Source organism: Leptonychotes weddellii, chromosome 5 (genome assembly GCF_054177405.1).
Source record: "Leptonychotes weddellii isolate Sample4059 chromosome 5, ASM5417740v2, whole genome shotgun sequence".
In the NCBI taxonomy this organism is placed as follows: domain Eukaryota; kingdom Metazoa; phylum Chordata; class Mammalia; order Carnivora; family Phocidae; genus Leptonychotes; species Leptonychotes weddellii.
In genome coordinates, this window is record NC_138373.1 from 46,549,303 (window position 1) to 46,561,724 (window position 12,422).

A 12,422-nucleotide genomic window follows, 5' to 3' on the forward strand; every position below is an offset into this window, starting at 1 on the left:
GAGAGAGAGAACACGAGTGGGGTGGGGAGGAGCAGAGGTAGAGGGAGAAGCAGGCTTCCCATTGAGCAGGGAGCCTGACACGGGGCTCAATCCCAGGACCCCGAGATCATGACCTGAGCCGAAGGCAGACACCCAACGACTGAGCCACCCAGGCACCCCGAGGATGTAGCTTTTAAAAAAGGTGCAGGAGGAAAACACTCACATGAATTATCTAGAAGGAAAAGCTTAATAAAGATGTCCGCAGTCCCCTAACCTTGTTCCTCTTGTTTTGAATGGATTTGCCAGATATTCTATTTCACTGGTGTGTTTCTGGGGAAAGTGGGCAACTGGCAGCTGTTAGAAATGGAAGCCTGGTTCTCTTGAGTCCGTTTCTGAGCATCCTCTCGGCTAAGTCTTTCCAGCCCTGCTGGGAAAAAGATGGGAGTCTATACTGGGAGGGGCAGGGCTTGCTCTTAGCTGAGAATATCGGACTGCATTCCAAACTGCATCCCAGCCTGGCACAGACTAAAGGTCCAGTCCTGCACCATGTTTTCTATTCTAAAGTGAAAGGCTGGGCGCCTGGGTGGCTCAGTTGCTTAAGCGACTGCCTTCGGCTCAGGTCATGATCCTGGAGTCCCAGGATCAAGTCCCGTATCGGGCTCCCTGCTCAGCAGGGAGTCTGCTTCTCCCTCTGACCCTCCCCCCTCATGCTCTCTCTCTCTATCTCATTCTCTCTCTCAAATAAATAAATAAAATCTCTAAAAAAAAAAAAAAAAGTGAAAGGCTGGGTGGGTGGGGACGTATTTTTTACCTGGGGATGATTTCTTGTCTGAATAAGGCCTAAGCTTGTTACCTTCATATCCCCAAACGGTTGGACATCACAAGGTGTGGCATCCAGGCTGTTTTGGAGTCCAGGGCCATGTGGGTCTGGGAGATGACAGGTTTCCTCACTAACCAGTCACCTTCCAGCCAGAAAGGATGGTCAGTGTTCGCAGCATTTATCTGCCCCTTAACCTCCAAGATGCAAAAATTTATTTCATAGGGGGGGCGCCTGGATGGCTCAGTCGTTAAGCGTCTGCCTTCAGCTCAGGTCATGATCCCAGGGTCCTGGGATTGGGCCCCACATCGGGCTCCCTGCTCGGCAGGAAGCTTGCTTCTCCGTCTCCCACTCCCCCTGCTTGTGTTCCCTCTCTCGCTGTGTCTCTCTCTGTCAAATAAATACATAAAATCTTAAAAAAAAAATTTATTTCATAGGTATTGGATACCAAGCTAGAATTTAATAGTTATTAAATGAAAAGGAAGATATGGAAGGTTCTAAGCGCAGAAAAGAATGAGAGCAAAACACAGCTTCCTCTGAAACTGGGGGGAAGGCCAGGTGATTAGTTGTAGTGGAGGGATGGTGCTGAGGTTGATGGGGATGTGTGGGAGAAGAAGGGAGTGACCTTCATGTTACCAATGAGACTGGAGATTGTGAGCCGAGAGGTGGGGGAGGTGGGAGACCAGGGAAAGGGGAGGAGGACGGGAGGGAAGGAGAGGTGGTAAAGCAGACGGAGGAAGGACTAGGGTGAGGGCGGTAATTCCTAAGTAGTTTCTAAGGACAGAGGTGAAGAGCAGACCCGCCTTCTTTCCTGCTAATAGAGGGCTATAGAACAAGCAACAACGAATGACCAGCTGAGTGCAGAGTGGATTTGGTCCTAGCCATTCTGAGAACTTTTCCAGGAAATGCAAAGGAAGAAGATTTGCCAAGCAGGGTGAGCTGAGGCTGGGTGCCCTTTCACTGAGCACAGAGGTGAGGGGGCACCCGGTGTGGGCGAGGACGACGTGGCCGAGCCTCATTCTGCTGGAATGGAGCCGGAAGGATGTTGTGGGCCCAGGCTGTGAGCGGGTCCATGGAGCAGCGGGCCTGGAGAGGACACAAATACGGAGCCTCAGGCAGGGAGAAGCTGGGAAGATGGCCCTAGGTAGGGATCTGGCGGTCAGATCAAGCAGGAAACACATCAGGACCTCCTACAGGTAGAGAGCTGGTGAAGAGGGAGACGGAGGAAGGAGGAGGGGAAACTGGGTTCAGGTTGCCTTGTGTCTTCTGCTGTTGCAGGAACTGAGGTCAAAAGAGAAGAAGTGGGAACCAGGCAGAGAGGTCCACGAATCCCCCAGAGGGTGCAGGGTCTAGAAGGGGGACAGGACTTTGAGCCTGGTGGTGGATTGTGTGCATTCAGACAAGAGCCACGCAGCCTGGTAGGGCGCCGATGAGCCACCCTCTCAGGGAACCTCGGGACGGGCGCAGCATTGAGTCTTTCCTGGGAAAGCAGCGTGGGACCCAGTGTCACCCCACCCCCCCCCCCCCCCCCGCCCAAGAAACTCTTTTAAAGAAGCATCTTTGCCTCTGTTTCAGGATTGCTGGTGACACGGCCCTCAATAAAAACATCCATGAGTCTGTCAGTGCCCAGATCCGGAAGAACTTTGCAAAAAGCAAATGGAGAGTAAGTCTCGTGCTTTATTCAATTCCTGGTGAATCGAACAACTCCCACAAAATTTTCCCTGCAGTTGGAGCATTTATTATTTCTAAATGTTACTATCACCTGAGTTGGATGAAAATCCCCAGAACCTCACCCAGAAAAATCTTGCTAATTTTAACCGACGAGGATTAAGACGCAAAGGGGGTGTCATGGTGTGGGAGGGATAAAGTACACAATTTAATATTTCCCCAGCAACAGTGCTGGTTCTTACTCAGTTGCTGTTTCTTAAGACCATAATTCCTGTTGTCTGCCTTTCCGTTACTGGAACTTTGAATAGTTGACTTCTATTAAAATGATACGAAAGCGGGAGGGGAAACCCTGTTTAGGAAAGCCTAAACCCCAGGCTCTAATCAGTGTGCATAAATTAAGAGCTGGCTGTTCTGCCCCAAGAGGCTGTACAGAAACGAAATGAATTCCACTGACCTACTTTATTCAGAGGAAAGGCTATGAGTTAGGACACGAGCACCAACAACAGGAAATAAAAACTACCTTAAAACCTCATCGTAGAGTATCATTTCAGATACTGTCTTTTATAACATGCCTTTGATTCTAAAAGTCACTTCTCTAAAATTACAGAGAGAATTGGTTTACATTCATTCTAGATGTTTGCTATGTCAGAAGAAGAGTATTTGTTTAAATCTCCAAAATACATCTCGGCGGGGGAGGGGCTCAATGACTTCGTGTCATTTTGGAAGAATGGGCAAGATGAGCTTCCTTTCTAAAGTCTCATGAGAATGTTTTAAGATGTCCAAAATGCTCGGGGTAACAGGAGAAACGACCGGACACAGCCTGAGTCTTTTCAAATGAGCCCGACTATTTTGTGCGTTTTCTCCCTTTCTTAAATTTCAGCAAGCGTTCAATGCCACAGCCGTCGTGAGGCATATGAGGAAGCTTCATCTTGGCAGCAGCCTGGACAGTTCAAATGCAAGTGTTTCCAGCGGCCTCAGCTTGGCCAGCCAAAAAGATTGTGCGTATGCTGCAAGGACAGAACTTTCCAATCCGTATTGCCGACACGTCTGGGGTGGGGAGGGGACTGGCGTCCACGAGCACCCGGTCTTTGATACCTCATCCCACTGAACGTCCCAATAACCCGGGGACCTTAGTTAATTTAGAAAGAATATTTCCTAAACATTTCATTATCGGATATTCACACAACAGTGAGGATTGTTATTCCCAGTTTGAGATGAGAAATCCGTGGCTCAAGTCCCACACGGCCATGTCTGTCTGGACAAAAGCCCAGACACTTTCGGATCTGTGTCTCCTTCCCCTGAGGTTCGCTCGTCATCGTGCATCATTCTTAGGGGTTGAGGAAGGGATGGCAGAGACTCATGATCGCCTGATCTCATTGGCTTTTAATATCTGTTTTTTGATGAGGATGATGATAATTGGAGCTGAAGTATGTGACGTGCATTGGCTTTGCAGTCCAAGTAAGAGTATTGCACGGTCCCTCATCTTTGCGTGGACGGTCGCTTGCACTCGTCTATTTCTCTCTCACATTCCCCACCACCCTCTGGTGTACTTATCTTAATTCTATATTAGGCCATCCCAGGGGCTCCTGTCCATTTCAGAGCAGTTGCCTTGATGGTGCCCATTGGCCCTTATCTCCTTGATCATGAGGCCCTTCCATTTGGTCTCGCTCTGGGCATCACGTTTCACCCCATTACCCTCAGAAAAGGGTTCCCTCCCCCTCTCCATAGTCTTCCCAACTCATGGGGGAAGGTGAGCCCTTATATTTTCCCCAGAAATATCCATGAGCATCCCCTGACCCAACCGCACACCGTGGTAGACCCACATATAATGGATCTCCCTCTGTCGGAGCCCACAGAGTTCACAGGCAAATGCACTACTGGAGCTGAGCTTCAGGGGATTCATCCCACATCAGGATTGTCTGACGCCAACACATGCGCTTGGGGAGCATGGTGGTGCAATCTGTGAGGCATTTTTCTAGGCCAGGGCTGCTGGAATAGGAGAAAGAGGTGATTTCCCATGGCGATCTCTCTGTGTCACAGACACCTCTTAGCAGGAGAAGAGACCACACACCAAACAAGGGGGCAGAAGGGGGATCGTATTCTTTCTTTATTCTTCAAATCTCTACTCATGGAGCTGTGGTGACAACAGCTCTTATAATGACAGTGTGTCTTCAACAGCTAGCCTGAAGCCTAGTACATAGTAAGTGCTCAGTAAGCAGCACTGATCCTATGAGGATGCTAAACGCTGTCGTTGTCAACTACAAAGCCCTTATGATCATGATAATGAGAATGGGAGGGAAGAGTTGGGCCTAAGAAAAAAGCATTTTAAGAACCCTTTGCAAATGCTTTCCTACAGGTAGGTAAAAATTTAGAATCAAGTGTATAAAAGTTTGCCCCCCACCCCCAAACCCTGCCGTGGGAAAGGGGAGCGAGTATTTTCTTCTGGAGCTTTGACCTCCTGTGTCCACTGTCCCCCTGCAGGTCGGGCACCCTCCGCGCTCTGTAGTCTCGTTTCTTCCTCATCGGGGGTCTCTGGAGTGGGGGCAGAGCGGAGACCGAGGCCCACCACTGTGACCACAGTGCACTCTGGAAGCAAGTGACTGGCTCTGGAGGCGGGGCCCAGGGGCGGGGCCAGGGAAGGGGGCCCCCAGCGCCACCAGCCACTCTGGAGCGATCCCACCTTGCATGGTGCACCTTCCTGCACAGGACTGGAAGACAGAAGTTTTTTATGGCCATATTTTATACTGCAATTCTGAAGTGTTCATTTCTCACAAACTATACTGACTCAAGGGAGCTGACGTAATAGGATCTGGTGCTGTACATATGAATCTTGCAGAAGCTCTGACGGAACGGACCTCCCGCGTCCTCTCCCCCAAGCCCTGTCATTTCCGCTCTTCTCGGTATGGGTAACCGTCTATGTTGTATTTTTTTCATTAATGACAAAAAAGGTTTCAACTGGATTATTTAAGTATCGGTAAATATTGTGCATTAGGGTTTTATTTTTTACCTTTTACGAAATACGCTTTCTGATCTATACTCCTGAGTCCCATGACCTGTATCTTTTGCTTGTCAGTAGTAGAGTTTTATGTTAACCTTTAAGAGATTTTTTTTTCCCCCACCTAGGGGAATGTAAAGGTATTTTTTAAAATTCTAATAAGAGGATCAAGCATCTGTCTCCAAGGCGAAGAGTGCACTTTACTTCTCTTTTTCTCCCCTTCCCTGGAGGGGCAGCTCTCTAAGAAAACGACTCTGCAGTTCCTCAGGTCTGTCTTGTCTCCAGGGCCACCTGAGGAGGGAATCTACAGAAAACCTTTTCCAGCACCCCCTCCAGCCCATCCCTGGCCAACCGGGGACCCTAGGGACCTTCTCTGTCAGTGGTCAGAAATACAGAAACCTGCTCCTTCCCCGAGACTAAGGCTAAACTTCCGAGGCTCCACGTGCTGTAAAGGGGATGCCCAGCAAAGACATAAGAGCCCCCCTTCCACAAGGAACCAGATGCCATTTTGTCCAAAGGGAACTCCCCGCCCAGCCCCCATGTCTCCTGAGGGTAACGCAGAAAGCTCCCCTCTCAGCTATGCAGTTTTCAAGTTAATCTCTCTGTTTTTTAAAAAATGCATTTCTAATCTTACACTTAAAATGGCCTCTGACTCACATAAGTCGTTTCTGCAGATTTTTACCTGGTCCTTCTCTGAATGTCATCCAGGCAAGGAGAGGGAAGTGGCCTTGGAAAAGAGTCCATCTATCTGGGGTGTGGTAAGGAGAGGTGGCCTGCCGAGCAAGTGGGACACTGACCACCACAGGGATGGCCAGAGACGGCCTCCACCAGGCCCGGCTGGGGCTGGAAGGCCTCCCTCTGACCAGGGCAATCTGAAAAACCAAAGACCTGTGATGGTGGAGTCACCAAAGGGCCCAGGTTGCCTGGGAGTGAAAAATTTCTTGGGTTGGAGGACTTTCATTGCTAAATCTGGTGATGTCCCAGGCAAACTGGCCGTGTTATCGGTCCGTGTGGTACATAGGTGTGCAGGATAGAGCGCTGCGTGAACCCGGGGGCAAACCCTTCTCAAGGGGGCTTCCAGGACACTCTCTTGCAGAAGCATGCATCCCTTGGCCCTCCTGCCCATGCAAGACCATGAGTCTGCATTTTGCACCATGAGCCTCAAGTCCACCACATGTCCCTGTAGATCTGTAGGTCTGCCTTACTGGTAGAAAAAAATGGCCTGAAGATTTGAAAGAGTATCTGAGAAAACTGAGGTGTCTCTCCAGGAGCTTTATTAGGGTGTTGCTTACTAACAGGCATAATGGAGCATTCGTGTTGCCATAGTATCAGAAAACAAGTAATTAGATGTTGCAGGGGGTGATCATTTGCCCGGATGGGGTCCCTGTAATGTGTGCCGGAGTCGTGATCAGTCCTTTGGCCTGTGTGCTCGATGCAGTCATTTGCATTGGGAGAGCAACTTTTGAAGCCACATTCACTGATGGGTGATTAAATTATTTCCTAGAGTTGATATATGGGATGCATGTTCTATTCTATTAGTTTGAAGGTATGTCTTACCTGACACTTGCAGAGGAGGTGAAAGTTGCGGCCTGTCCCAAGCGTCCCTTCTGTGGTTTGGGCCAGCCCCTGGCCATGCTTGGCCTGTAACGCTTCAGGTCTCCAAAACATTGTGCGAGGAGACGGTGACTGCTTTCAGCCCAAAAGGTAAACTCCGTTGAACTTGACATCAGGCAAGTCAAGACTGTTTCTTGACAAGACTCAACGCCACCAGACTTCGGTCATTTCCTATTGTTTTAGGAAGAGGAGAAAAAGAAATACCATATGGAAGAACTTTTGCTCTTTGAGAGAGCCTCTGTGGCAGAAGGAGAGAGGTTCTCTTTCAACCGCATTTGGTATTATTTATGCTTTATTATCATATCACACGACAAGAGAACCCAGAATGTGCCTTTTGTTAAGACCTGCCGAGTGGGGCGGCTGAGTCCCAGGCCCCTCGCCGATGTCAGATCCCACCCGTAGGAGCTGCGCATCTCCTACGTGCCCTAGGCTTCCACTCCCTGTGGAAGCCAGTGTGTGGCCGAGGCTCAGGGACAGCCACTGGTCCTATCATGGGCTTCCTTTCAACCCCAAGCTCCCCATTGGTCTCCTAAGCTTCTCAGAGCAAGTGGATAATTTTTCCTACTTGAATAGGACATGTTGAAATCATGTCCCTGAATGGTCTCTCCCTCAGCTGCCGTCTGTCCTTCCCTCGTGTTCCGCTTTTCACCTCCTCCATGAGGCAGTAGACAAAGCTAGCGCTGGTCTGAGACAAGCAGCGAGTGTGCGCCCACATGCGGGCCCCCCCAGACCAGCGGCTGATCGCTCTTAACCAGGGTACCCCAGAGTCCAGACTGCTCATGGCTCTCCGTCGCGAGCACACCAGGGCCTGGGGTGTTGGGTTGGGATGGGGTAAAGGCCGCTGGAGCCGAGAGGGGCAGGGAGCCCCGATGGGAAGTACACAGGACCATGGAAAACCCTTGAGAAATGGAGATGCCCAGATAGATGGACCACAGCTCTGTTGCCGGGGGCAGGTCTCCCCGTCTCCTGCTGCCTCCAACTCCGTAAGAGAGCAGCAAGGATAATCTCCCCTTTGTGTCTCCTTTGTAAAGGACTATGCAGAAAGCATGCCAAAAAAAAAGGGCAGGGCTTAGTGTTCTTGACTGTGGCAACAATTCTGGTCACTTCTGCACCCCCACCTCAAGAGTAGGAGTAGCGCCCCTCCCTGCATGGGAGCTTGTGACCTTGGAGAGGTTCCCGCTCTCCAGCCAGCGGTTAGTATGATGTTCAAGGAGCTCAGCAGGCCAGCATGGGGCAACACGAGATGGCTTTGGCTAAACAAGCAAGGCTCTGGCGCTTAGGAAGCCAGGGCCGTCTGATGACAGGGATTGGGCATAGGACCCTCAGACTCAGTTTACCTGCCCAGCACTGACCTCATCTTGTCATTTGTCTGCCTTGGTGTCCAGCATATCCTGGACAGGTTGCGGGTGGGAGACAGGAACTCCCCTTTAGAGTGAAGGTCAGGAACACCAGGGACAAAGGGGAGGGAACCCCAGGGACCCCTCCTGAAAGGGGGTTGACCCTCTCTCTCTCTCGAGGAGTGACAGCTTCATCTGATTAACCCATGGGATGTGACATTTTATGAGCAATTTTAGACGGAAGAGACCATATCCAGGGGAGAGAACTCGGTATTTGAAGGCTCTGTGGCTCAGCAAGAACCATGGCTCCAGGGCTGAAGGCCGGGGGGCACTCAGGTTGCTGCAACACTCCCTACCCCATGTGACTCATGAGGTTTCCCTCAGATACACGAAGGGAAAGCCAGGGCCAGCAAACGGCAGCTCCTCCTCCCATCTCATAAACAGAAATAAGATGTACCCTTTCCCAAGGTCACACACTCACTTCTGGCCAAAGAGATGAAGGGCCTCTGTTTCAACCAATGCACGAAACCTTTGCATGTTCTTCTCAAACAGTACTCCTTCCGCGTCCTGTCTCCCTACACTTGGCAAAAGAGTTTGCCTTTTCCTTAAACACATTCCAGACCAAACACTGTTCAGTTTGTTTCCCGCCCCCCCCCCAAAAATTGTGTATACCTGTATGTAACCCACCGCTCTTTTCGGGGGGGGCACCTGGTCCTCAGTTGGGGCTGCAAGTGCACCTGACATTTGCAAACAAGCATTCCAAGCCTTTGGTTCCCAGAGTTGAAAGTGTTGAGCTAGAAAAGGTGAACTGGACGGAGTCTTCCGAGGGGGGCTTCTTTCCCGAAGATACCAGGAAACCCCCGTCTGCTGAGGAGCTGGCCAAAGGGTCCAGCGGACAGAGTGCCCCCTTGTGCCCGTACCCCACCTGGGGTCCCAGCGCATCATGGTCGCAGCCTGGCCGAGGGCCCGGGAGCCCAGCCCCACTGTGAAGCTGGCTGCACACGCAGGCCAGGGCCCGGCCCGTCTCCTGCCCCACGCGGGCTCAGGCCATCACTGGAAGGCACAGCAGCCCTTCCCGGCCTTCCCTGCCGCCTGTGGCTGGAGCGGCTCGGCGTTGGGGCTCCGCTTCTGCGAACCCAAAGGCTGTGCATTTGGCAGCCAACCCTGCAGCATGTGGCTGCCAGGTCTGGTTTTGTGGACAAAAGCAAGTGTGGAATGGCTTCTCAGTGTCTGCCTCTCTCTCTCTGTCTCCACCAAAGGGACAAACTGTTGCATTCACCCTTTGTACCAATGCCGCTTCTGCATTTGCCATATCTATTTTTAACCTTTTTGTCCCCAGGGAACTTCTCATATGGTGATTATTTCTTCTGATTATTTACGGAATTATTTTACTTAGAGGTGATTTTATTTTCTTATGGACAGGAAAAAAAAAAAGAAAATGAGAGGAGTGTTTGAGGCTTCAGTCATAGAGACAAGTCATCACCAGGGACCCCAAAGCCCCAAACACGAAATAAATTAGTCCTCAAAGGCAAACCTTAATCTGGGCAGATGGAGATGGCCAGGCCCTCATGTCAGCCCTGCAGGGCCTGGGTCAGGGCTGGCAGCCGGGCTCTCCAGAAGGAGAAAGAAGGAATAAGAGAATCGCTCGTTTGGACATCAATCGTACACACAGAAGCCTACCGCCCTCCCTCCAGGGCCCCAGCATCAGAGTGTATGACGAGCCATCCGATGACAGGAGAAAGGCTGCAGAGCATCTTTGTTTCCAAAGAGGGCGGCACGTTTCAGAGAACATTTAGCTTAGTGCCACTTTCAGGTTGGACGACATAAAAGGCATGTTCTGTCCAGAATAAAATTGGGAACAATTTCTTAATTGGCCTTCGTCACTTCTCCGAGCCTTCCCACCAGCGAGCGAGCATGTTTTCCAAAAGCTTACAACTGGCGAATCCAGGAATGTCCCCGCGTCTATTATTACGAGGCTTGTGATTGGTTTAATTTTCCCATAAAAACACGTTTGTCCCAAAGAAGGGAAACTGTGCATTTATTCCATGCATGTAACAAACTGCAAGAAGTTTAACCCACATAGGTTTGCGGCACTGCAAAATTGTTCATGGGCCTATGTAGCAAATGATTCTCTGCCTTGACAATCATGTACACATATCAAGATTTCTATCATAATGATAACGAGATTGATGACTTCTTGTTTTCCTCCAATAAAGACAATTAATCACCTTCAGATGTATGCGGCTTGTTTCCTCCATAAAGCGGGAGAGGGGGGTGTTCCAAGAGCTCTCTCTTTCCTCCCCTTTCCGAAGTTTGGATTTGAAGTCAGGGAGTTTGAACTGAGCCCCTGGAAACTCATGAGGTTCCCTAAATATCTCATGTCACCTGCCCAATGAGCCAGAAGTGCCAGGAGAGGAAGAGGTGGGCACATCTTGGCTTTGAGGTCTGTGGAGGGTGCCCCACTTTACCACCCTGCTGGATGGGAAAGCTCCCCCTTTTCCTTGCTGCTGCAGAAAGAGGCTGGAGGTGGGCCCATTAACTCAAATTGCACTAACTAGATATTCATGAGTTGCTTAGAGGAAAAGCCGATTTCAAGGAACCGCTGTCTGAGTAGGGGGTCAGCAGTTTCACCCCCACACCCATCTGTTTGCTCTGCATAACTTTGGAGCTCTCCATGCCTAAAGAAAGATTCATTCTGAGCAGAAGGCTGCCTGCTATCTTTCTTTCTCTTGGGTGGGGGGACCAGCATTTCATAGGTCATCAAATATGTTGTGGGGAGTAGATCTGATGACCAGATGATACCTCCAATCCAAATGGTAAGTGGCTGTTTGTGGAGGGAAATGAACCAGACATGTGTTAGAGGAACATAGGATTAACGCTTTCCCATGCAGCGAGTATCGATGAAAATGGCCTTTGTGGAAATAAGGGAGCCCCGAGGAAATATGGCACACACCATCTGACATCTAGTCTTTTCTGATTCAGTTTGGCTTCTCTTAGTGCAGACCCTAATTATGAAGTATATCAAAGCAAATGGATCATTCGGTGGGTTCATAGGTGACAGTGTTGATGCAAATTTTAAGGAACCAAAGAACTTTGGTAACCTAACCACTTTTGAAAACTTTGTAAGGATTTATTAAAGATAGGACTCGCCAAGTGTGACTGAAAATTTAGCCAATGCAAACACACTAAAGTATAAAACATACCCTGATAGAAAGCTGGTATTTATTAGTGCCTTCGAGTCGAAATGTTTAAGGTCAAACTTTTTTAGTGCTTGGCTCCAGACACATTGAGCAGGTCAGCCCCTCTGTCCTTCCTAGATTTACCCAGCCTCTCTGGGGACACTGAAATTCACCCCAAATTTCCTGTATTTTCCAGATAACACTTGGTCTTACACATTCTCTTGTGAATATCTATCATTGATCATAATAATGATGATGTCATGTACGGATCATGTACTGAGTTCTAGATACTGTGCTAAGTGCACCCCATTCCACATCTCGTTTGCCCATCAGCCTGATAAGGAAGGTGCCTTCAGTGCACAGCTGGGTTCAGAAAGTTTTGGCGATTGACCGAGGTCAGCCAATTCGACTCAGCTGGGACTGACACCAAAGGCCATTCTGCCCAGTCGCCTCTCATGATTTTGTCCAGGTCACTGAATTCGAAAGCATGAAATCTGGACTCTATTTAGTAGGTAAGTGGGGACCGATGATGATTACGGAGTTGAGGATTGACACAATCAAATCAGTTAACTTTTCAGAACCACACTGTTCCTAGGGTCCAATCTCCAAGAGACATTTATCTTGTTTGGTAGCTCAGCCTGGCCTTACCTGTCACCCAGTGATGAGGACCCACAGGGAGGGCATAGGCATCGCTATGCAAACAGCCCACGTGTTTTCTGCTGTTCTGTTGTTCCATTTCTCAAGGATGAATGTCACAGAAGCTGGACTTGATCTAGAATCAGAGATGCAGTTAATACTGCTGGATTTTTTTAAATTAGTCTGTTCTCTTGCTC

At 49.6% G+C, this 12,422-nt stretch overlaps 1 protein-coding gene across 2 annotated transcripts in view; it reads left to right on the plus strand.

The window, feature by feature from the left end:
* CAMK1D (calcium/calmodulin dependent protein kinase ID) overlaps positions 1–10,643 on the plus strand; it is a 394,045-nt gene extending 383,402 nt beyond the window's left edge. For both annotated transcript variants that reach the window (XM_081820587.1, XM_081820588.1), the window contains exons 9-11: positions 2,372–2,459; positions 3,345–3,462; positions 4,946–10,643. In XM_081820587.1, the coding sequence (XP_081676713.1) occupies positions 2,372–2,459; positions 3,345–3,462; positions 4,946–5,064 (325 nt within the window). In that variant the 3' untranslated portion in view covers positions 5,065–10,643. The remainder of the gene's footprint in view (positions 1–2,371; positions 2,460–3,344; positions 3,463–4,945) is intronic.
* The last annotated feature ends 1,779 nt before the right edge of the window (positions 10,644–12,422 follow it).